The sequence below is a fragment of the Pseudopipra pipra genome, chromosome 3, assembly GCF_036250125.1.
Source record: "Pseudopipra pipra isolate bDixPip1 chromosome 3, bDixPip1.hap1, whole genome shotgun sequence".
NCBI classification, from domain to species: domain Eukaryota; kingdom Metazoa; phylum Chordata; class Aves; order Passeriformes; family Pipridae; genus Pseudopipra; species Pseudopipra pipra.
Genome location: NC_087551.1, coordinates 91704937 through 91729989, shown reverse-complemented (window position 1 = coordinate 91729989; position 25053 = coordinate 91704937). Strand labels below are relative to the sequence as shown.

Sequence of the window (25053 nt, the reverse complement as noted above, 5' to 3'; positions counted from 1 at the left end):
AATGCACCACGGAGAAAATCTTGTTTAGTATTTTCATGCTTTTACATAACAAAGTATGGTTTGGGGAGGAAATAGAAAAAATACAAAATTTCAAACAAAACAAGACATGGCTACATGACTGCCAAAATCTAGGCAAAAAAAAATCCATAAAAAGTAGCTACAGATTTTCTTCAGTATTTAGCAGGACAAAAATCAAAATGCAGCTACAGAAAAGTACAACAAACAGTGTACATTCAGTATCCTTGTCAGAATGGAAAAATTCCTCTCCCCTCCCTCCAGATCTCCTTCTAGTTTAACTTGATTGAGAACAATTAAACAGAAGGAGTCTTTAAAAAAAATAAAATAAATTACTAAAAAGGTTTGCAGGCATGATGGAGAGCTTTTGAACAGCAAGTTAGAATCTTAGCAAATGAAGGAAAAGAAGTAAGTATAGATAAATAGCAGAAAAGGAGAAAATAAAAATATTTCAATTAAGAAAACTGTTTACATAACTAATTCAACATGTAACCAGAAGGGAAAATATACCCAGAGTAAGACAACAAAAATATTTAATAAGAATGCAGCTAAGAATGATCATTGGAATGCAGTATGTGTGATTTTTCAAAGATTCTCAACAAGAGCCCTTGCTAAACTGAAGAAAAGAAACTATCATGCACTAAGAGAAAAAAGTCTTCTAGGAGATTAGTAATTGGTTAAAGACAGAAAGCAAGGCAACAATAAATAAAGGGACTGAGATAGCAAGAATCTGCTCTCAAGCCTTTTTTGCTGCTCCATATTTTCAGAATGTATGTGGAAAACGAACAAATAATGAGTTCAAAACTCATTGCCAAGTTCACAACTGTTACCAAGTTCACAGATGACACAGATGCACTCAGGATCATGAAATCTAGGACTGGCTGAATAAGGCAATAAATAGTTTTCACTAGAAAGAGTTACCAGGCAATTAAATTGCCTGAAGATGAAAGCCATTATCCAGTAAGTGAAAGCCTAGGGGGGAAATAATTCCTAAGCACAGATACAGAAAGGTATGTCTGAATTTCTTATTACATCTCAAAGGCCTCAGTTGCTTTGAGTATATTTGTGAAAACATTAACTCAAAGCTCAGACACAGACAAAAGTCAAAGATTATTTGGAATTACTATAATAAAAGAAGAATATACATCATAACACAGTAAACACAATACAGAAAACATAAACCACTTCATCATGCCATGGCATCCTGCTTTTCAGAATATCATACAACTAGGAAAAGCTCAGAAAAGCAGGCAATAAGGATGATACGGAGAGACTCCTATACAAAAGACCATTAAGAAGATTAAGAACTGAAAAAGAGGTATTTCAGGAAGGATCTGATAGTGAACTACAAAATAATGAAGAGTATACAAAAGCTGAGCAGTTTAACCCACAGATTTTAGAAAAAATACATTCAGTGAGGAACCTATATCCAGTCTGGAGAAGATTTGGAAGATGGATGAGGGAATTAAACATCTGAGTGAGAAATTGGACAGAAGTTAAACAGTCTTTGCTTTTTTCATCACAGAAATGATGCTCCATTGTCCTAAAAATTATGAAGAAAATAGCAACTCCCTTCAGCTACTAAACCCAAGTGGTTTTCATTTAATGTAGATTCTTTCTCATAATTAAATAATAAGTAATTAGATACTTATGTATGGAATTTCTCAGCTAGTTTTTTGTGCTATGTTATTTAAAAAAAGTTTGGGGTGAAGCAGAGAGTAAGGCTTTGGGCCTTCTGACTGCCTTTTAAAATATATCCCACTTGTGTACACATAGGCATCTTATTTGTTTGATTGTAATAGGTTTATCTGCCTTCTTGGCTTCTTCCCCCCACTCCCTCACCCCCTTCTTTTGTATCTTTTTACTGAAAAAGCTTTGTTTGACTTTTCAGGAATGAAAAAACATACCAGATTGTGAAAAAAAGGAAACATAACAATTTAATGGAATGAATGGAAGAATGGAATTGTAGGAAGAATTTTTTAGGATGGCAATTATTAACCTCAGGTGAAGCTTTCTGTCTTTTATGTGTATAGTAAGTTAGGGCCCTCATTTGGGCCCAGAATCAGGACTTGAACTGGCCAAACCCACAACACATTTAATCGAATGTTTCACTCAAAAGCCTCGATGCTGAAATCTCCCTTGGCCAGCCACTGCTGATGCAGAGAGCAGCCCAGACTCTGTGCTGCCGCACTTTCTCCTTTGAAGTCCCCCAAGTATTTAGACAGCAGTGATACTGCTTCTTAAAAACAGATGTGAAGTTGATCTGGTGCCTGAATTCAAGCCCTATATCCACCATCCATGTGAGGGAATACCAAGAAGAAGGTTTTAGCAAAAAACAGCCTTTCTGGCTTCATGACAGGGTCTGTGCCTGGCCCAGATACCTCCAACCATCTCAGGTGCCCCTGGGGGTACCATGCTCTCAGAGCTCCCCACACTGCCCCAGGAGGGGGGCAGAAGCTCCCCTGCTTCACTGCATGTACTGTCAGTTCAAATTTGGGTTGTGTGGGAGGGAGTATGGAGGTAGCAGTTTTGGCCCGAAGGACTCAGTGGGCTCCAGCATGCAGGATAGTAGCAGCAGAGAATGTGCCAGGAGTTCTCTGACATCAGCAAAGTGGAGAAACTTGGCACATGGCTTATTTCTCAGCCAGGCAGGTTGCCTGGGCTGGGTTGTCCCCTGCAGAAATCCTGCCATGACCCTTGTTCAGGATCCCTGTCGCAGCCAGCTCTGCCACTCGCAATGTCCTTCAAAGCACAGCGACCCATCTACAAGGTCTGCAGCAGCACCCATTGTGCCCAGGCACTAGGGGAAACATCCAGGAATCAAGAAGGAGTTTCAGCCCTCTTGGCTTGAAGACACTCAAGCTCCCAGCCAAAACACCAGCTTAAAGACTACCCGTGAGTGCTTTCACACCTTGTTTAACTCATGCCGCTCTGTAAACTTTGCACCAGTGTGGGAGCACAACACAGTGGTCTGACTTTTAAGACAGTGCAGCTGGGTCTCTCTGGGACTTTTAAGACAGCACAGCAAGCAATGCAGCTGGGTCTCTTCAAAATCTGTTTCTGTAGGCAATGGGCATTCAGACATCTAAACTTCTCTGGGGGCAGCAGTAGTATTTCCACCTCCTCACACAACTTCTGGGTAGGTGCCCCCCAGCCTGTACAGTTCTCTCCCTCCTACTCCTTTCAGGCATATTGAACCCTTCAGTCTCAAGCAGGAATCAAATGCTCTCACCTGTATTTTGGATGAGTGTTTTCAAACGTAGCCCACTTTATAGGAAAGGGAAATAACAATCATATTGGTAGGTATCAAGAGAAAATCTTCACGTGTCTAACTTCAGATGTGGCTAATGGGATGGATGTTTTGCTCCCCTCCCCAGCACTGAGGGGGTTTGACAAAGCTGTTATTATACACTGTTTCACATGTACCGCTTTTGACAATATTTATACCAGTAATTAGACAGCCACAAATAAATAAAGCACATACACATGTCTAGTTTGAAGCCCACGAGTACTTCTAGGTCTAATAGCCTCAATGAGTTTATTTATCTACTTGCATGTACACCTGTGGTTCACCAAATCAGTGATCCAATGGATAAGTAATAACAAAAGTAAGGAAAGGAAGTAATTTCTGATCACTAAACTATATCTCATAGTTTAGTGACAGCCTCTCACACAAGCTGCATACAGGTATCTGCAAGCCAACCATATATATATACCATATACATATATATATGGTATTTCTTTTATATGTATACATATACACCACATATGTGTAGAGGTATATATGTATATATATGTATATATACACCACATAAATGTGTATACATATATATACACACACATACACACACACACATATATACAGGCCCTCCACAAAAACAAGAATTGCAAAACAGAAATTAAGACAGAAGAGAGATCAACTGATTCCACTTGTAACACAGATGTGAAAGTACAGAAATCCATCACTTAACCTGGAATTTCTCCGAAAGTCTTAAGGCAAGCGGCTCCTGAAAGACACCGAAAAGCTGTGACAGAGGAAGGGGAGAAAATGCCCCCGCTATTATATGTAGAAAGAAAATGAGCAGATGAGGTTGTCTGAAAACAATGTACCCAAGTGTACAACCATATGTCTTTCTTTTGATGATCTAGCACAGCAAACATGGTTGTTGATCATCAAGGATATGCTGGAACAACTCCCATAACCATAAAATAATTCCCATAAGTATATTTGCTATAAAATTAATTTCCATTTGTCACCACCCAGTGCCCAGTGCTCTAAGGACACTTTAACAGATGACAATTATTTAAACATTTGTTTTAAACATTTAGATGGAGGAACATTTTGTTATGTATATAGAGAGTTCTGCAGGATCCAAATATTTCACTGGAAATTGAAATGTCACTTCTTCCAAACACAGTATTTCTCTACTTGGCAGATGGGCACAACAGATGGAGTAAATGTGAGAAATGGCTGTAACACTGAGAAAAGGTGGTCCTCAATTTTGACGAGTTTAGAACTGACATTAAGATTTTCCTTTTTGACTTCCTTGAAGTTAATGGCACATACCATTAATGCATACATTGCATAATCTTGCAAGGAATAAATGTTCATATCATATGCATTGACCAACAACCTGGTCTAGTGGAAGGTGTCCCTGCCCATGGCTCAAAGCCCCATCCAACCTGGCCTTGAACACTTCCAGGGATGAGGAACTTTTCTGGGCAACCTGTTCCAGTGTCTCACCACTACATTATATCGCACATTTTTTATTGCAATTATATTAGACTACATTATATTGCACAATATAAATTATATTGCAGAATTATATTGCATCTAGTTATATCTCTAGCCAGCTCTAACTTGTTTAATAAAAGAAACACTCAGCCTCAATTTTTAAGCAGTAAAGGAAGGGATACACAGTAAGGGGTTTAAGCTGAATTTGCTGTATGGGCAATGTTAGAAACCAGCTTCAAACGGGCAAAAAGTTTATTTGAGAATGACTATTTCTACTATCAGATTCTTCCAGCTCTGGTAACAGCCACAAAATAGAAAAAAAGCAGTGAAGATTTTCCCTGTCGGTATCTCAGAGCCCCTTCCCATGACAAAAAGATTCTCCACAACACCGGTTATTTGAGTCCTTCTGTTCAGCACATCTGTTCAGCAACTGCCACCTCCTCCCAGCAGTCCTATCTCACACAACTCAGCAACCAGAGAGAACAATCACACAGTGGTAATGGATTATGCACACAGCTCTCAACAGCCAGGCTACAGGCTGCAGATCTGCCAGTAACTCACTTTATACCTCAAGAAAATATATATTTATACCAAGAAAATACTTAGCTTTTGCATCTCCTTTTTACAGGAGCATTGCAAGCAGGAGAGACTGAAGTAGAAGAAAGATGTGGACAAAAACACACACAGACAGTGTGATACAGCTTTTAAAAAAGCAGAAATGTAATATAAAAAAAAAGAAAATGAAAGTGAGATTAAAGAAAAAAGTCATTTGCAAATAGAAAGGAAAAAAACCCAACAAATAAAGTATCACAGTATCACATGAAAGGAAAGAACAAATATATTGTAGGGACCCTGTGAACGGATCCCTTACACATGGATGTCAAAGTAGATAGGCTATGGATGTGACCTAGTGGAGGAGAACAGAAAGAAAGAGAGAGAAAGACATTAAAAATCATGACATTTCTACGGATTACACTTTGGAGGAGATCACCCTACAGATATTACCTGGCCTTTAAAACATAAAAAGCAAAGAAAATCCCAACCCGAAATGAAAACTGTACTTCCTGTTTCTTAGAGTTCACACTGTAACAGTATTAACTGTATAAAATTTATAATTTCAGTGGAATTTGCCTCTCTCACTTGTAACAGTGTCCTTACTGCCTTCTATTCTGCTTAAAAGCTGAGAGTTAACTTCTTCTCTCTTTTATCACATCAATGCTTCTTCTCTAATCATACTCCCATGCTACATGTAACTAGAAGCGGAGATGAGGTGGCTTCTGTTATTTTTAATCCAGTTGACTCCAGTCAGCAGGACATATATTTCTATACCAGGATCCTGGCTAGATGGTTGCACAGCACTCTCACAGATATAGAGCCTATATTGTCCCAGCTACATATATAAATAAAATACTCATTCCACAGCCAGAAAGATAGCTACCATTTATTAGCTGTTTACCATTTTTTTCAATTGGTCTATAAGGTCAACTAGTTTGCTAACAATTCAGGTGAAAACTAACTCTTCCACAAAGACACTTATTGAAGGCAAACCTGTCATAACCAAAGATGCATCAAAATTCTCCACACATTGTCTTGTCACAGAGCCATTCTTTGCTACCAAAAACTTTCAACATCTCAAAATTCTGAGTTCTGATAACTGTTTTCTAGTTTACTGCCTTCTCCCTTTCTCTGTTATAGCTGGGAACTTAGTTCAGCTGCATTACATTCAGCAGCAATGTCCTTCAGCCTGCTGGGAATTAATCAATTAATCTCTTGTCATTCTTACCATGTGCAGGTGCAGTAAGAGCTCAAGCTTGTGACAGATAGGAGCTGGAGTCTCCCCACTAGGAGTCACTAGAATGTTTACAGACATTAACTCATCCCCTTATCAAGCATAGCTCCAAGATACTTCTTGTTAGCTGATCACCATTTATTTATACATTAAATAGGGGCTTACTCACCCTTCATCCAGCTTTTAATAAAAAATACAGTAGTCAGAGCTATGCTATCAGTTTCTCAACCAGTAAAACTTATTATAATGATTTACTAATGAGTTACTATCAAAGTATTACTCCAACGTTTCTCAAGCTTTTGCCAGTATGCATGTGATTCCTTATGGGAATGATGTCATTGTGAGGAAAAATGGTAATAATCTCCTTCTATTTTGAGCTTTATAAAATTTACCTTCTCATGGCAGACCCTGCCTGAGTTTATCCACTAAAAAGTAAGTTTTCCTACTTATTATCTACTACATCTACCTGTTAAAGGAACACTGATAGTAACTTTTAATAGCTGTTTACTTCTGCCAGTTGGTACTTTGTGGGTACCACCATTAGACACCTACGTATGACTTCAGTGGTATGTATGCCTGTTGGCATATGGCAGGCACCTCCAAAAGACACTAGTGTGCACCAAAGGTTTGATTCATAATTCAGCAGTGATTTGTTTACAGTGAATACTAAACAGTAAATGAGTACCGAACTCCGTGTTTCTGTTAGCTTGAGTAAGAATAACTGCCCTTGAGAAAGCTGTAGGCTGCTGGATTCCTGGATGTGAGAGATGCTCTGGTGCAGGGGGGAAAAAGAAAGTATAGGGGATTTTATGAATGCCTGTTCAACCCCTTCCACAGGAAGGCAAACTAACTTAGTGTCCAGCACAGATGGCTTTGGATATTCAGTACGAGCTTTATGTGACCAGAACACACAAATCCAGGTTCTCCTTCCTAAGTTCTAGGTTTGTTCTTTTTTTTTCTAAGAAGTATTATGAAAGGACTTACTGTGTATATAAAAAAATCTCTTTAAACTTTCATAACACAAACACTATTAAGTGCTAGCATTTGCCTGCCAATTTCCAGAGCAGGAGTTAGATAATATCAGGATGGGACAGCTATTATGATCCCTTGAATTCTCATCCAGAACTTTGGTCTCAGCTTCTGGAGATTCCTGCTCATCACTGGCACATTCTTCTTGAGCTTTCACTTCTGGGAGGTCTGTCACTTTGTATCTAGACTGTATTTTCTCATAATTTTTGATAAGGACAAGGAGAAGCACAATTCACTCAATTCATATTATATTAGAATGAAGAAATAAAGTGAATGACCTTTTCCTTCTCCTTCATTTGCTACCCAGCCTACTGTACTGCTTAAGGGTTTTCTTCAGGTTCCATCTTGGCTACATTAGAGGTTACATTCACTCCCACATCAGTAAAAGCCTTGCATACCTTGAAGAATCATGCTCCTGTTAGAAGAGAGCTTTTTTTTTCTCCATCTCTCAGGTAGCATTATGTTTTTCAACATTTCAATAAAATTATTGATTTGAAACACAGTTTCTAGGCATTACCAGGGTTTTTGCATTATATTAAATATGTGATTTCAGTGTGCCCCAGAGATACTATGAATTTTTTTCATGCTTTAAAAAAGGAAAATCACAAAACAACAGAAGAAACACTCTTTGGAGTTTATGAACTTCCAACACGAGAAAGACATTTTTCAGGCATTATGGACATACAAGGCTGTAACAGCCAAATGACTAAATTTTCTGATGAATTCTCACCTACTTTTTCCTTAAGTGGAAGAATACTATATACTTTTAAAAGCAGAAAATTAGGAAAAAGTGTCAGAAAATCAATACACAGCACTTAAGTAGTTCTTTAAGACCATGGCAGACAACCAAGCTTCCAACCCACCAAAATACCTTTGGGAGAGCTGGCTGAGTGGCCAGACATTACTTCTGGAAGAACATCTTCTAATGCATCTTTTTCCAAGAAAGAAAAGCATAAAGCAGAATAATACAATACACTGGAATGTCACCAGAATATTTTTTGATAGCAAAAAGCACTTTATGCAAAGGTAGGAAATACTGAGAGGGGAAAGATGCTTGTAAAGAAAAAGTCAGGAATCGCAGAGTAATGATTTCCCCATTATAAAAATGCACTTAGATTCTTTAAGATACATAGGTAATGTACGCTATAAGAAAATCTTGCTTATCAACAAAACAAATAACTCATAAAATTTTTTTATATTAATTCAAGTTTTAAACATTGCAGTATCACCCCTGAAGGCAATAGTTGTTAAAATACCTCTTAATCCATATTCAGCAGAGACAGTAAACCCTTTCGATTTCTCATCTATGTGTTCCCCCTACAGAAAAAAAGTTGTAGTATCTTTTCACAGTGGTTTGATTCAATCTGTGTGAACTGTAGTGACAGTTCCTGACAGTGTTCATTGCCAAGACAGTCAGATGCCATTAATAAGGAATTCCATTTTAATGCACCTTGAGTTTTCTGAGAAATGAGATTCTCTAGTTCTGAAAGATGCACAGCTAACAATTCTCAGCTCTTCCTCTAACAGGCTGACCAACCTTGATATTTACTGGCTACACCTCAAGCTGACAATGACACCCTGGCTCTGAAGCAGTAAAAGGACTGTGATAGTTCAGTTCTTCAAAGACTAGATTTTCTAGACTAGACCACACAGTCTAGAATGATGGGATGCCATCCAGAGGTACCTGGACAAGCTCTAGAAGCAGGCCCTTTTAAACTCATAAGGTTTAAGAGGACCAACTGCAAGGTCCTGCACCAGTGTCAGGACAACCTCTTGCATCAGTACAGGCCAGGGGATTGACAGATTGAGAGCAGCCCTGCCAAGGACTTGGGGGTGCTAGTGGATGAGAGGCTGGACACGATCCAGCAATGTGCACTTGCAGCCCAGAAAGTCAATTGTATCCTGGGCAGCATCACAAGCAGTGTGGCCAGCAGGTCAAAGGAGGTGATTCTGTCCCCTCCACTCTCAAGTAGAGTGGAGACCCCCCCCTTGAGTGCTGCATCCAGCTCTGGGGTTCCCTAGCACAAGAAGGACCTGTTGGAGTGAGTCTAGAGGAGGGTGACCAAGATGATTAGTGGGATGGAGCACCTCTCCTACAAGGAAAAGCTCAGAGAACTGGGATTGTTCAGCCTAGGGAAAAGAAGGCTTTGAGGTGACCTAATTGAAACCTTCCAATAACTAAAGGGACCCTGTAAGATAGAGAAAGACTAGTAACAGGACAAGGGGGAATGGTTTCAAACTGAAAGAGAGCAGGCTCAGATTAGATATTAGGATGAAATTGTTTACTGGGAGAGTGGTGAGGCACTGGCACAGGTTGACCAGAGAAATTGTGAATGCTCCATCTCTGGAAGTGTTCAAGGACAGGTTGCATGGACCTCTGAGCAACCTGCTCTAGTGGAAGGAGATGTCCCTGCAGGAGGTTGGAACTAGATGATCTTTAAGGTCCCTTCCAACCCAAGCCATTCTATGATTCTGTGATTTAATTCTTTTACTTTCTATTTCCATTTGGATGATTATGATATCTTTCTGAGAACGATACATATACGTACACAATATATATACACATATATATTCACCAAATAAATCTGCACATGTGGAAACCATCTGTGACATCTGGTCTTTTACTAAATCATATATATATACACAGAGACACATCACTCCATATGTATTTACTACAAACCTCTTTAAGAAGATCATGATTCTCAGAGGTGAAAATTGCTGAGCTCCATACAGCAATAAGCTTTCATTAAGAAATCCAGTTCCCACAGTAATACTTTGCAATTCTGCATCCTTATGTCCAAGTGTATGCCTCAGTATCTGCGAGACAACAGCAATCGATGAGCATAGTAAAGCGGTAAATGTTAAACCTATTTTATGCACACAGAGATATTATGAGCTGAAGTTATATTAAAAATATAGTGTAGTGGATCATAGTTCCTCTACTGACACCAATAGGCACTAGACCCACCAGGAAGTATATTTCTTAACTAAAAGTCACACAGCAAGATACTAATAAAAAATGTCCAGAAATTTTTTTTGCATCTTACCCTCTGCTTAAAATTAGCCCGAGATCCAGTTTTAAAGTCTATCATCAAGAGAGTAAGGAAATGTCAGTTAACAGAGTTTCTAGTAACTGTTTCCGGAAAATATCTGATAGATAGACAGTGACATGTTTCACCGTGATTTTTTTTAATTCACAGCTTCTGACTGCAGATCAACATTTGCAAGAACTTTACGTAGTTTGCATCAATCATAAATAAGAGGCTCTCTCCTGTGGATCATTAATCTGATAATACTCCAGTTTATACCATACTGGGTTAAGGTCTCTGAGGTGTGGAACGGGGCAGCACCCCCAGGCTGGTCTTGACTGACAGCTTCTCCAGGGTCTCCCAATGAGGCTCACAGGGGCTGGGGTATGGGGTAGGGCATCACCTCACCTTCATGAAATTTGACCTGTCCCATTCCCTGCCCCCCCCCCACGAGTTGGTCCAAGCCAATAATTAATACAATAATCCAGTGTCTCACAATGCTTCTTGGTCAAGATCAGAGGGGTCATCTCCAAGGGGGATCTTACCAATGGAAAAGTATCTGGATCACTTAAACAAGCTTTGGGTCACAGAACCTGGTTCTTATGGGTGACTTCAACTACCCCACACGTTCATTGAAAGAACAATACAGCAGCTCATGTCACCCACCAGATTTCTGGAATGTGTAGAGGACTGCTTCTTCCTTGTACAAATGTTAGACGTGCCAACCAGGAACAAGGCACTGCTGGCCCTGCTGCTCACAAAACAAGAAAGTTTGCTTTGTAATATCTCAGTTAGGGATAGCCTTGGATGCAGCAATCATAATACCATGGAATTTGGGATCCTGCTGACCATGCTGAAGGTTAGTATTAGAACAAACATTTTAAAGTTTAGAAGAGTTTGTGAAGGATTTCATGGGAAGCTTCCATGAGGAAGCTAGTGAGTGCTGGGAGCCTTTCTAAACTCTCTTCCCAGAAGAACAAAAACAGTTAATCCCCTTTTAAAGGTAGGGAAGTAGCCAGAGCAAGAGACCACCTTGGCTTAACTGTGAGCTTCTGAGTCGGCTCAAAAGAAGCATTCCAGAGTTGGAAAAGTGGACAAAAACCTGTTGAAAACTACCGGGGCACTGCCAGGATATGCAGAAATGCAGACAGAAAAGCAAAAGCTGAGCTCACATAGAAACTGGGCAGACATGTAAAAAACAACAAGAAAGGGACAATTTCTCATCAAACTATCACCAGTTCTTTACAAAATTTTATTTTACCTTGAATGTCAAGCATATTACCACTCTCTGACAGTAGGACAACAGAAAAACAATCCATTAGAGAAGTCACTTATGAAGCATCAGTTAAGTTCAATACAAGATTCTGCCTTAATTTAAGAAATGGATTTTAAATTGTCATAGGAACTGTGGCTTTGCTCTTTATGTAAAAGCAAGCAATACAACTCATTAGCAAAGCTTACAATGAAAATTACACACAGCTTGTTTAAAATGAAAAAGGAAACAGCATAACAAACATTGCAGCTGGTCAGCCACCAGCTAGACCTTTCTCCTTGTAAACCTGCTTCTTCATTTTGGCAATGCAGTCCTTGAGGAGAAACAGCAAAGGGTATATAACTTAATACTCCATTACACAGAACTGTTACATCAGGGTTGTGCAAACATTTTTTAATCTTTAATTTTGTCAAATCACAGCTACTGTATCATAGCCAGCTGTATCAGTCTTTCATTCTTTTTTTATTTTTAATGCTATTTTCATGTAAGTTGAATCACCCACATGGAACCTTTAAATCTTTAGTGGCTGACAGTACCATCTTCAATAAAACCTTGACCCTTGAACAAGTAGTTCTACCCTTGCATTTCACCTCAGTTTTAAGCACAGCTGCATGGCAAAATAGGTGATATTTCTTCCATGATTATCCAGATATTTATCTTAATTTATAAGAATCTGATAGGCTTTCGCTCACAGAACATCTGGAGCTATGACATATGAAATGTACACAAGCCAGTGAAATTCACACACATATGAAGTCAAAGCCAGCCACATTCTTTCAAAATCAAATACTGTGTATGTTGGCTGCATGTGAAAAATTTCACAGTAACTTATACCTGACCAATGCCATTTAAGACCTAATCCTGCTCCCAGTGGTGTTTCCAGCAATTTTGCAAAGGACTTCAGTGGTAAAAGGAGAATTATAGGACACTTAAATACTAAATATCAAATATTATAGTTAATTCCTATTAAAACTCTTTCAAAACAGATGATATTCAACCAGTGCAAGGTATAAAAAAAGTCATTGGGGTTTTGGAGTTTCTTGTCTAAAGGAATGTATAACCTTTGGGTTGTTTATTTATAATGTTTATAATATTTATAATGTCAGAGGTACTTTTGTTCCTGCTTATTGGATTATTGCTGGTCACCTTCCTGAGATTTGAAAGACCATAAAAGACAAGCACCATACCTATTCTTCTAAATTATCATATCACAAATTAATAATTTGGTCCTTTTCTGAATGGATCTCTCCCCACAATTACACTAAAACATAGTGATGGATCACAAATTCCAGGGGGTCCAACTGGTCCAGGCATTCCCGGAGTACCACGATCTCCATCTTTACCAGGCTGCCCACGCTCTCCAGGACGTCCTTCCTTACTCATACCTGGCGGACCTTCAGGACCTTAATAACACACATGCAATAAACAAATACATGACTACTGAAATAAAAACAAGAGCAAGAACAGATCCACCCCTCCACACACACCCCTGCTCTTTGGTGAAGTATGCAGATAAAGAAAACATTTCCGGAAAAAGACACTCCTTGTCACAAACTGCTTAAATGTTTATATACACAACATGATACCTTACTAAGGTTTTTTTTAAAAGCACACGGAAAACACTTTAAATAAAAATAGCTTTTAAAGGAAAATATAAAAATCTGCTTTAGCACACTGTTATACTTTACATAATCTGGAACCACCATCACATGAATCAGTCCTCCTATTTCTATTTGTTACTCTGGATTTGGATCAGGCCCTAATATTTGTTCCAAACACCCAACTCCGCATTTTTTTATACATACATTAATATTAGGAAGAACATATTCCCTCACTAAGCAATGCTTACATGTCACATAATCATATCAGGGCTCAGTTTTTAGATAATGGCTGATTTCAGGATCCATCTATCAAGAAACAGCAGTGTCTCAGGTACCAATCTCTACAAGACATCTTATATTAAATTATGTATTATATGACAATTTATAAGGGCATGCAAGAGACAGGCATTATCCCTAAAACATATATGGCAATTAAGATATGTACAAACTACCTCAGTTTTTCCCAAATCACACAAACACTTATTTGGAAATTAATAAATTATTAGCATGCACTGAATCTGCACAGCTGAACCATCCCTCACCTGGAGGACCTGGGGGGCCTTGGATCCCAGGAACCCCAATTCCTTGATTGCCTTTTGCACCGTTTTTCCCTGGCAGTCCTGTGAATTAGCAAACACAGGTATATCTTTGCACACTACTTTCATCCAATGAACTAGGAAGTCAGCATTTGATAATATTTATTGAATAAAATACCTAATATTTCAAAAGCAAATAATAGGATGTAAAACAAGCATTTTCTTGTAACCCACACAGTGTGACTGAGTTCTAAATTATCCTAATTTCTACTGAATTTAGAGCTGATATAGCACTTGTTAAGCAGACAGTCACTATGAGCTGAGGGAATAGATGATAGGCAATTAAAAAAATTTGCTGTCATTGCTTTCCAACCGGCAAAGACTTTAAGAAGTTGTATGAAAGAAGTGTAAGTTATTCACCATAGTCGGTGTGGAATACAGAATATGTAGACAATCTTCTACAACATACAGCAGAATTAAATCTCCACCAAAGAAATACTGAGAGTGTAAAAATATGAGCTCTCTTACAACCCAGTGAATTCAGTTTATTCATAGAGACATATACACATTTTTCCAACTCTTATGGAATAGCCAGACCTGTTAGTGAATGCTTCAGAGGAAAACTGCACATTCTCCTATTGGAGAGGAAATTATAAAAGCACTACAGGCAAATCTTTATTACATCCCAAATGAATTTGATGTTCTAGGTCACAGGTAATGTCAAAAAGAAAGTAAATATTTACCAACCATTTGTCTGCTTACCCTTGGCACATTACTAGTTAGCTGTATTTTATACAGCTTTCCTGATTATTTTGGTCCTACCAGTTACCAAATTATGGACATCACCCAGTCTCTTTCTCTAGTTCCAGACTACATATACATACTTAATATAAAGTCTGCAAATACATCACAGAAATCAGTTGGAATGCTTGGACAGCTGAGTTACCTGAATGTATAAACCTTAGCTTGCTTAAAAAGAATCCAGAATGTTTAAGAAAAGCATAAAGAAAGGAGTAAAAATCCTTTTGAGATAAAAAGAACAAAAGGACAAAAACTCAGGAAATTAGGGGGAGTCTAAAAGTTGTCACATGCCAAAAATCAGTGCAGCTAGTAAGTAGCCAATGAATAAATACTGTTCCTTAAAGTAGCAGAAACAAACAAGTTTGGAAGAAAAGAAACTAGGAAACATGGAAATGCATTGAAATCCATGTCTAGGCATATTTGATCTAAAAAAATAATCTAAACACAGCTAGAAACATTTACATGAGACTAAGAACTCTCTAAAAAGATCAGAACAGTTTGACTGCAGTAGAACTGAACACTAGCTACCTTGTTGAGTTCCTGTATTTTCTCTTCTTCTGTCACACGTTCTTCGAAAGCAGTGAAACATCCACTCTGCACCATGTTCCCAATTACACTCTGTCATAGAAGCCCAGCCATTCTCTTACTCCACCCTGCATTAACCCCATTCAAAACTAGAAGGAGAAAACCAAGTCACAAAGGCCATTTACACCATGACGTATGCACACAGTACCTCTTGTCCCACGAGCCCCAGGGCGACCTGGGATGCCCATCAGCCCTGGAATGCCATCATTCCCTGGTAAACCAGGAAACCCTCTTGGTCCTTCAGGGCCTCTTGGACCTGGTGGTCCTGGAACTCCTGGGGGAGCACTTTGAGACTGACAATGGTTACAGCTTTGTAGCCTTCTACTCTGCAGGATGGCAGGCAACTGGGCTGAGAGAATTCAAACAAAAAATTGCTTAGAGTGTTGAAACAATAAAAGTAGTGCCCCTAACCACAAATACAAAATCAGTTTCATCTCTTTAGAGAAAAAGATACCTTTAGGCAATAAGATGGTAAAGTATGGAACCTGTGGTGTGGAAATGTATCCACACCTGCAAGAAAACAAGTGATAAATCGGCAATATGGAACTTGCTTTCAAGAAGGAGACTTTACAATTATCAGGAAACTTCTTTAGCACTTCAAACAAGGAAAAAAACAGTAAAGAGGCTTTCAAACTTACTTCTCAGTACATCTGAACACACCTGTCGAATAAATTCTTCTGAAAATTCTCGTGCCTGAATTGAACAGAGAACAGTTAAAACAAGAGAGATCATGCATTTCTTTGTGGGTTTTAAGGTACTCAAAATTACAAGTTTGAGGTCCTATACATACAGGTTTTCCATCTGATCCAGGTGGTCCTGGGGGTCCTCGATCTCCTGGCTGACCTCTGAGACCAGGAGGTCCAACCAAACCCTGGACACCAGATTCTCCTTTTTGTCCACTGATGCCTTGAATGCCTGGATCTCCTTTCTCACCTTTCTGGAATGAAAAATCCATGAAAAGCCAATTGTATCTTCAGCGATCATCTGGAAGCTAGGCAGCATCACAAAAACATATTCTGAGAAAATCTTTATTGATGACCTTCATAAAATTAATATAAGTTGTCACTAAATATTAACTTGATATTGATGAGACGTATTGAAGTTTTGAGATTCTTTGGTAACTGTTTCAGATACAATTACCCAATATAACTAGAAACAAATTACCTTTTTTAACTTTAAAGAACCATTTAACTTACAAATTACTATTTAAAAATTAGTATTCATTATTAACATATGGAAGAAAAGGCATTATCCTCTTTTTCATGAGAATTAGAATTTTTTTCACAGTATGTTAAGTTCCTTAGATTGCTGGAAAAATTAGAGATGAAATTCTGGCATCACTGAAGTTCTTGGAAACTTACTGTAATTATCAAGCCTTTGACCCCTATGCCTGTAGTATATAAGACAAAGGAAAAAATAGTTTGATTTGAGTTAGCAATTCTTTTGTTTTGTTTTTTTTTCATCTGATTGGTAATAACTATAGTCCATTTGCTTCACTGGAAAAGGTTAAAATAATACTGGAAAATAGTTTGATATATCTTCATCAAAGCAATGGTTCTTCTATGTATGGAAACCTACTGTAACAGTTCAAGTGGAACCCTTTCCCCACTCTGGAGCCAACAAAACATCAGTACAACATAATTTGGTATATGCCCAAGATTAAAGTCAGTATACTACATTTGCTCTCTGATGAGTTTTTTCCTTCCATTTCTGCACAGCTTCTGCATAATATTATCAGTTGCCTCAAAATATTCTTTCACTCTTTACAACTATTTTAGATAGAATTGTGGGAACAGGACTATTATATATGACAAAACTTACTGAAACATATAATAGAAGTTTAAGAAATTACGAAATACTCGTGCATACAGTCTTCATAGACTTACACTGAATTTTAAATTATGGTATTTATAATATTTTGTTTAATTTTCTCTATTACTCATCAAAATTCTTCAGAATAAATCAGAAAAATTCAAAGCTTCCTGGCTTGGTCTAAATTAGTAACAATCCAGAATTCTCCACAAGAATTACTGCAGGGTAGCAAGCTCCAAATTCAGTACTGGATTATCTAGTTTTATGCAGAGACCTAGGCACTAAAATCAGATAGGCAGTTTATCCTCTTAAAAAAAACACAGAAATGAGACAGGTATCAGTCAGGTGCCTAAAAGTACTGCTGGAAAGATGACCTGAACAGCAGTCCATACCTTCAAAAGTTATACACTAATTCAGAACTTTTTCCAAAGCTGTAATAACATTTTATTTTTCTGATATTGTCATCTTGAATGTTGTAGTAACAGATAATTGATCCTCTTATTACATCATGCAGATTTGTACTTGTTCATTTCTTACATAATTACAAATTACATAATTACAAAGGTGGTTTTTCTCCTTTAACATGGTCAGCAAGGCTCAGAGATAATCACATGGAGCATATGTAGCTGCCTGTGGCTATACTAGAATACATGTGCTGAGATCTGAAAACCATTTTGTTCTTATAGGTAGAAGTTGTTTGGGGTTGGTTCGGGTTTTTTTGTTTTGCTTTGTTTTTAATTACTTTTACAGCTATAGACGAAGTTTACATAAAATACATCTGACTTGCAAATTGATCTATTTGAACTAAATGAGTTAGAAAGCATTAAGAAACAGTGAATATTGGGAAAATGGCATCTACTGCAGAAAAACACTAGAGGCATGAAGCCAGTATAAAAATACCAGGACAAAATGTTGGAAGCATCAGCAGAAACTGCCTGAAGAACTTGCCAAAGAGTAAATGAAACTGCAGAGGGAACATTTTCTGCAGTATATCTTGGTCTTTTAATGGTCAACCACATCCCATGTGTGGCCTTGTTTGTTGACCCTTGCTACTGGAAAAGAAAATTTAAAAAAGGAGAAGAGCTCAATAAGTGCTGAGAATTACAGGCTGAAGAAACTTTTTATTGAGGAGTCAGAGTCTAACAAAAAACAACTAATTCTATAGGTTTAATAAGTAAGCACCACATCATTAAAATGAGTTTTCTGTAGAAATATATTATTGCCATGATTTAAAATATTTAAAGAAGCTAGTTCAATAGTATACAGTTTTGACAATTATTTAGCAAAACAATTATAAGTCAAACTGTAATTTAAGTATTTCATAGAATCACAGCAGCATGTGAAACAGTTTACATGTTAAAATGCATACAATTATTTAATTATCAGAATTGGGCTTCCACCTAATGTATCCAGCTACTGATATGCAACAATGCTTTAATGAAAAGAGTTGAACAAAGAAATCTCTAAATAAATTTGTACTCTGATTTCACTAAACAATGAAATAAATAAAAAATAACCAACAAAATCAACGTTTTAAATACCAATTTTTTAAAAAAATGCAACGCAAAGACAAAAAAGTTTGGCCATAAATAGATATACATTAGCCAAACACAAGGGAAAAAAAAAAAAAAGAAAATATGGGACTTCTAAAAACATCCTGAAGAGTAACAAATGCAGCTTCTGACAAACCAAGAGCAGTCCAAGCAGCCTTCATAGAATCATAGAGCAGACTGAGTTGGAAGGGGCCTTAAAGATCATCTTGTTCCAACCCCCCTGCCATAGGCAGGAGCACCTTCCACAAGACCAGGTTGCTCAGAGCTGTATGCAGCCTCGTTGTGGACACTTTCCCCTATGCCCCTCAAGTTTCAGGCTGAGCTGAATTATTCTTGTATAGACTTAGTAGTAGAGAGAAAAAAATCTACCCTGCATTTTCTGAGTCAGTCTCAAAAAACAGAAACCTCTAAAAAAAATACTTGTAAAGGCTTTGCTAGACTCCTTTCCATTGGCTTTGAAATAAAGGCACACAGAAATCTCACTGGTGACAGTTAAAACACACAAGACAAAGAGCTCATCTGTGGCAATCCTTACTACAGACTTTTACAGAAGATGAAAGTAGAGTATATCAGCAGAGCTCAAAAGGAATTAGGTAAACTCAACACTGTCATTGAATACAATGGTCTTGATCTCTAACTTATGTGCTCCAAACTTTCTGACTCCCCAAAAAAAGGGAAGGGGTACAAGAAGGATCTTCTTTGTGTGTCCTGTTCCTTATTTCTATATTGTGCCTTTCAATTATTGGTTACTGCTGAATAATATTATAACACTATTCTGTATTTTTATGAATGTATTTTTATTTTGCAGTGATCATAGAATCTCTAGATTCTTTTTCCTTTAAGTATTTCCTTTCCTGAACCAGTTTTTCTCATTGTTTTTATTGGTTAGTTTGTTGGTTTTTTAATTCCCTTAAAATATATACTTGGCTTTAGTTATTTTTAAAAATATTTCATTTAACGAAATATATATTTCACTACATCTCTTTTTAACTAATATTTCTTTCTCTTCTCGATATTTCTCAATTAATTTCTCTTCTGTTGCTTACAGACATCTGAGAACAGAAGCAAGACTATAAACACACATTTTACAGATCATATAATTTGTAGAAACAAATGGAATAATTTTGTTAATATTATATTTGTCATTACAAAAATATTTACCTCTCCTCGTTCTCCATTCAGTCCTTCTAATCCCTTTAAGAAATAACATGAAAAAGAATTTAAAAAGCAGGCTGAACCAAATTACTTGGCATCCTTTGTTTTCAATAATTAATCACAAATGGCAACTTTTAAAGATTCTGTGATTGCTATTGTACAAAAAAACCCCTTGCATACAATGATGAAAAATTTATACCATGGTGAATGAACAATTCATTAATGCCTTTAATATCATATACGAAGAGGATAAGTTGCAAATATATCATACATATTAAAAACAAACATAACATAGAGACAACATCTTATTCACTTTAGAAAAGACAAAAGAAATAAAATTTTGTGTTCTAGTAAAAGAAAACTCCTGATTCTACCTGTTTAATACTGTCTTACTATGCATAAATTAATTTTAGAGCCTTTTAAATAGAAACTCAGTGGTAAGCCAGATTTTGCATGGTAGCAAATGATTTCGGAGACACTTCTGCCAAGTGCTTCAACAGTGTTACTGACCATTAAGTTCCATGGCAAGTTGGCAGTTCACTTTTCTGATACACTCTTATGTGCAAGGGAATCTGTATTGTATCTTTAAGAAGTCTTGGAGTCTTGAGAAACCTTGGAAAGACCTAGTGTTGTCTACCAGAAGATTTTTTTGGTTGCCAACCAAATCAGAAAAGCATGGGAAACAATTTTAGACTCAGTCTGCATTATTTTTTCAGCTTTCTCCAAAAAAAGAAAGCAAGCACCAGCAATTCAAGTTGCATCATTCTATGGGAAAAACAATGTTTCCTTTCACTATCACTTTGTTTTGCCTCATGATTAAAAAAATAAATAGCTGAAAAAACTGTATATCGTTTGCAAAAGGAAAACCCAGAACGTTTAATTTGTAAAATGCTAGAGTAGGACACTACATTTGTTTAAAATCAAAGACTGGTCTTTTAGTTTAAACTGCTTCTTTTAAAAAAATCTGCTCAGCTTTAATACTGAACTACTGTTAACCTTCATATGCCTGAGAGAGTTAACTAACATACAGTCTAGATCTCCTGCCCATACTCCACAGGAATCAGCTCCTTCTGGCTAGACAGGCAGCTGTATCGATGTCGTAATTCTGAAAAAAGCAACTGTGGCTTCCTTCCAAGTCTAGTTTTAAATATGTACCTCTAACAAATACTTCTCTGTTTAGACACAACAGAGTATGCAGTTAACAAGTATTTATAAATACTAATAGTTATTTTCTGTGGTACAAAAAGATAGCCAACTATGACACAATCAGAATACACTGGCCCAGAGTTAAAGAGAAACAACTGCATCTCACTGATTTGCAGCTGAAACAGGAAACATCTGTAATTTATGAGCCCAGAAGATGTCAATAACTCCCAGTAATGTCTAGAAGATAATGAACTGTATGAAAATGTAGCATGGTACATGCAAAATCTTAACATCGCATGTATTATTCTTATAACCTTTACATAAAAGCCACTTTGTGCTGTTATCTGCATTTTATATTATTTATAGCTATTTTATAAAACTATTATATAATTAAGGATTTAATACAATAATAAAAAAATGCACTTATGGTCTATTTCTCAAGATATAATATCCCAGAAGCACAGAAACATGGAGCCTGGAAGTGATTTCCTTGGGTTCAAGTTCCTTTGTAGAACAGACGCAACTTGATCAACCCAACACACTGCTCAGACAGGTTTTGCCAAAATGTCTGTGAGCAGCCTGATCCAGTGTTTGACCACCCTCAAAGCAAAAGGTTTTTCCTCTAAAGCAAGCTGGGATTTTCTGCATTCCAATTCATGTGCATTTCCTCTCATCCTTCTAGCATGCACAGCTGAGAAAAATGTGGCTCCATCTTCTCTACATGTGTTGTATTTGTTATTTTAAAGACATTAACATTGTTTAAGAGGTAATTTATATAACTGTGTAATCGTGTGGTACATAAATATATTTCATATGATGCAAAGACCTATCCATGTTCATGGAAGTAGTGTTAAGAAACAAATATGAATTGTGGTCTCAAACTAGGATCTCTATGGCTCTCTTGAACTAGGATCCCTATTTTAACAGTACCTGTAAGCCTGGATTTCCTTGTCTTCCTTTTTCTCCTTTCAGTCCCTTAAGAAAAGAAGCACATTTTCTTAAAATATACATTTATCTGGTACATGTAATTAAACTATGAAAAATAACACAAAGAGTTGAACCCTAAAACGTCATCCTAACCAGGACAAATCAGTCTGAAAAGTTACTCTTCAAGAGATCAAAGCAGAAACTGTGGAAAAGAATACAATTTCTACTCTGAACACAGAGGAACCAAGTCAGGATCTGAGCAGTGACATCATACTTTTTCTTGTAGGTATTACCATGATTTTATATAACAAGAAAGAAAATTCCACTTATTACAGTACAGTAGGTAGGCAGGTAGTATAGTAGGTAGACCTGCTCAGGCCCTAGAAATGCAGCTGGAAATTCATACTGGGTATACTGGGCTGATTTCCATGAAGGAGAGTTACTGCTGCTATTCAAGCAAACTTTCTATGGAGCTTAATCTTAAAAAAAGTGCCTGAATTAACACCTAAAACTTGTATTAATGGCGTTGCCAGATGATTTCATTAGGAACAAAGTTGATATACCTGAATACCGCTGTCACCTTGGTTTCCTTTGTCCCCCTGTGAAATATCAGAAGAAAAGTCTCCATTTCAACATGATTCATCTCAAAGACATGTAGTCTGTGTTTAAATTTAACACATAATTACAAGACAAGCATCTAATAGCTTTTATTTATACTGAATCAAAACAAGTCACTTTATCCCCATGTACACAAAAACTGAGAAAACCCCGCAAAGCTATACTAAAAAAGGAATTTGTCATGGAAAGAACTATCAAAAAGAAAAGTGGATACTCACATACCAAGTAAAAAAACTAAAAAATATGACATAATGAGGTGGAAAATCCAGCAGGATTTTATCCACTCCGTGCATGGGAGTGGAGAGGATGTAAGTAGGGAAGGAGGCAGTGTTTCTCATGCTTTAAATTTCAGCTGAATGTTAACCTCAAGTATGCTTGCCTTCACCCACATAGACTAGAGTACAAATAATTTCTGTAACACTTACTATAAACACACTGCATGCAGAAGTTACCCATGACAATACAAAGAAAAAGTATTTTTTGAATGGCAAACCTCCTATATTTAAATTTAATCAAAATATTTAAGGACTAAGTTCTACTTCCACCCACTCCTTTTGACTTGAAATGTTTATAGTAAATAATTGGGGGGGAATTGACAATCAGATGGTGCAAATTGTACTCAAAAGTTAGTTATCTAGGTTTATCAACTTGACCGAACACCATCTAATTGACAATGGAGAGAAAGAGTCAGTGCTTGAAAATTATTCATTCCAATTAACAATAGAGGTATAAAACACGTACTCTCAAAATGTGCCTTTCTCTCTTTATTGATTGAAAAGGAAACTTAAAGTTACGGGAGATGGCTCTTACTCTAATTCTGACCTCTTAAACCCTTGTGACTCTGTTCAAACAGACATGAATCAAAACATTGGGCCAAGAACATAGTAGCTCAGGAAACAAAGACAGATCTTTGGGGGTGTGCAAAACTGCATTTAGTAAAGAAAAGAATTAGAATGGAGATTTTTGGCTTTGTTTTGTCAGTTTTCTTGTAAGAGCCAAACATTTGTGTGTGTGGTTGTTTTCTGGGGAAAAAAAAAATTTAGTTAAATGCTAAACAGTAGCAAAGAGGACATTTCGCCATGGTAAGTATTTTCCTGATCAAAAATCCCAGAACAAAAGACATTTATGCCAGCTGTATTCGATTGTATTGTACTTGAATGTCAAATATTTGGTTGGTTTCAAGTTTTAAAATCATCTACAGCTGAAAGGCTTCACTTTTACTGTCAGATGCCCAAACCACACTTTTCTTCCTGAATAATTCAAAAGTCTGTCATACTTATGACATGTAACTCCAGTCAACTTGCATCTTCATATAAAATGAATGACTTCTGCAAAAGCTTCATCAGTTAAAATTTAGAGAAGTTTCATAATTTTAACAAAATCACCTTTCATAAAATCAGCATTATTGTCTTGGTACACGTACCTTACATAACCCTTAGGTATTGAAAGTGAATATATAGTGATAATGGAACTAATAAACTATTGTTATGACACTGACTCCAGTCACTCTTCCACTGGTCTTTTTGTGCTCTGCAAATCCCTGTTTCGAAACTGGTCAGAAGACTAACTTTTCTACGTCTTCTCTTGGAAAAATGTAACTCAGGTTCCATTATCTCATTTATGTGAGATAACCTCACCTAATTTTGGATCTCTCTCTAGCTTCCACTGACTAGGGACTAGGTATTTAAGATGCTCTGTGCAGCGCAAGGCACCTCCATACTGACATGCAAAGTACTCTAGTATACCTAAGACATTTATACATGGCTGGCATATACAATACTGGACATACAGGAAATCTGTGCTCTTCTGGAGCAGAAGCTGAAGTCTAAAGGAATACTTCTGTATGGGATTTTCATAAAACTTTAATTATAACACTACTCTCCTATCTTACTGCCTCTTTATCCTTAAGCTTTTCTTTCCCTATGAAAATGACATGCCTGATTCAACTCTATTTCTGTAATGCTGTATTGGGTCTGGCTGAGACAGAGTTCATTTTCCCCACAGCAGCCCTCACAGTGCTGTGCTTTGCACTGGTGGCTAGAAAGGCGTTGATAACACACCAGTGTTTCGGCTGCTGCTGAGCAGAGCTCCCACAGCATCAAGGCTGTCTCTCCAAATCCCGCTCCTCACCAGTAATCTTGGGATGGGCAAGATCTTGAGAGGAGACACAAATGCAGGCTACGTGGAGAATGGATTGAGAGCAGCCCTGTAGAGAAGGACTTGTGGGTGTTGGTGGACGAGAAGCTTGACATGACCTGTCAATGCGCACTTCCAGCACAGAAAGCCAATTGTATCTTAGGCTGCATCAAAAGCAGTGTGGCCAGCAGGTCAAGGGAGGTGATTCTCCCCCTTTACTCCACTCTCATGAGACTCCACCTGCATCCAGTTCCAGGGCCCCCAACATAAGAAGGATGTGGACCTCCTGGATCTAATCCAACAGAGGGCCATG

General features: G+C 37.4%; 1 protein-coding gene and 1 long non-coding RNA gene across 2 annotated transcripts in view; both read right to left on the bottom strand.

Moving 5' to 3' along the window:
• LOC135412000 (uncharacterized) overlaps positions 1-11136 on the bottom strand; it is a 29728-nt gene extending 18592 nt beyond the window's left edge. Inside the window, exon 1 of the long non-coding RNA XR_010429454.1 lies at positions 10249-11136. This is a non-coding gene — a long non-coding RNA (uncharacterized LOC135412000). The remainder of the gene's footprint in view (positions 1-10248) is intronic.
• A 699-nt stretch (positions 11137-11835) lies between these two features.
• COL21A1 (collagen type XXI alpha 1 chain) overlaps positions 11836-25053 on the bottom strand; it is a 99171-nt gene continuing 85953 nt past the window's right edge. Inside the window, exons 23-30 of the mRNA XM_064650311.1 lie at positions 22550-22585; positions 21990-22034; positions 19920-19952; positions 16184-16330; positions 16032-16086; positions 15542-15742; positions 14014-14091; positions 11836-13273 (exon numbers count right to left, since the gene is read on the bottom strand). Coding sequence (XP_064506381.1) covers positions 13086-13273; positions 14014-14091; positions 15542-15742; positions 16032-16086; positions 16184-16330; positions 19920-19952; positions 21990-22034; positions 22550-22585 — 783 coding nt within the window. The 3' untranslated portion in view covers positions 11836-13085. The remainder of the gene's footprint in view (positions 13274-14013; positions 14092-15541; positions 15743-16031; positions 16087-16183; positions 16331-19919; positions 19953-21989; positions 22035-22549; positions 22586-25053) is intronic.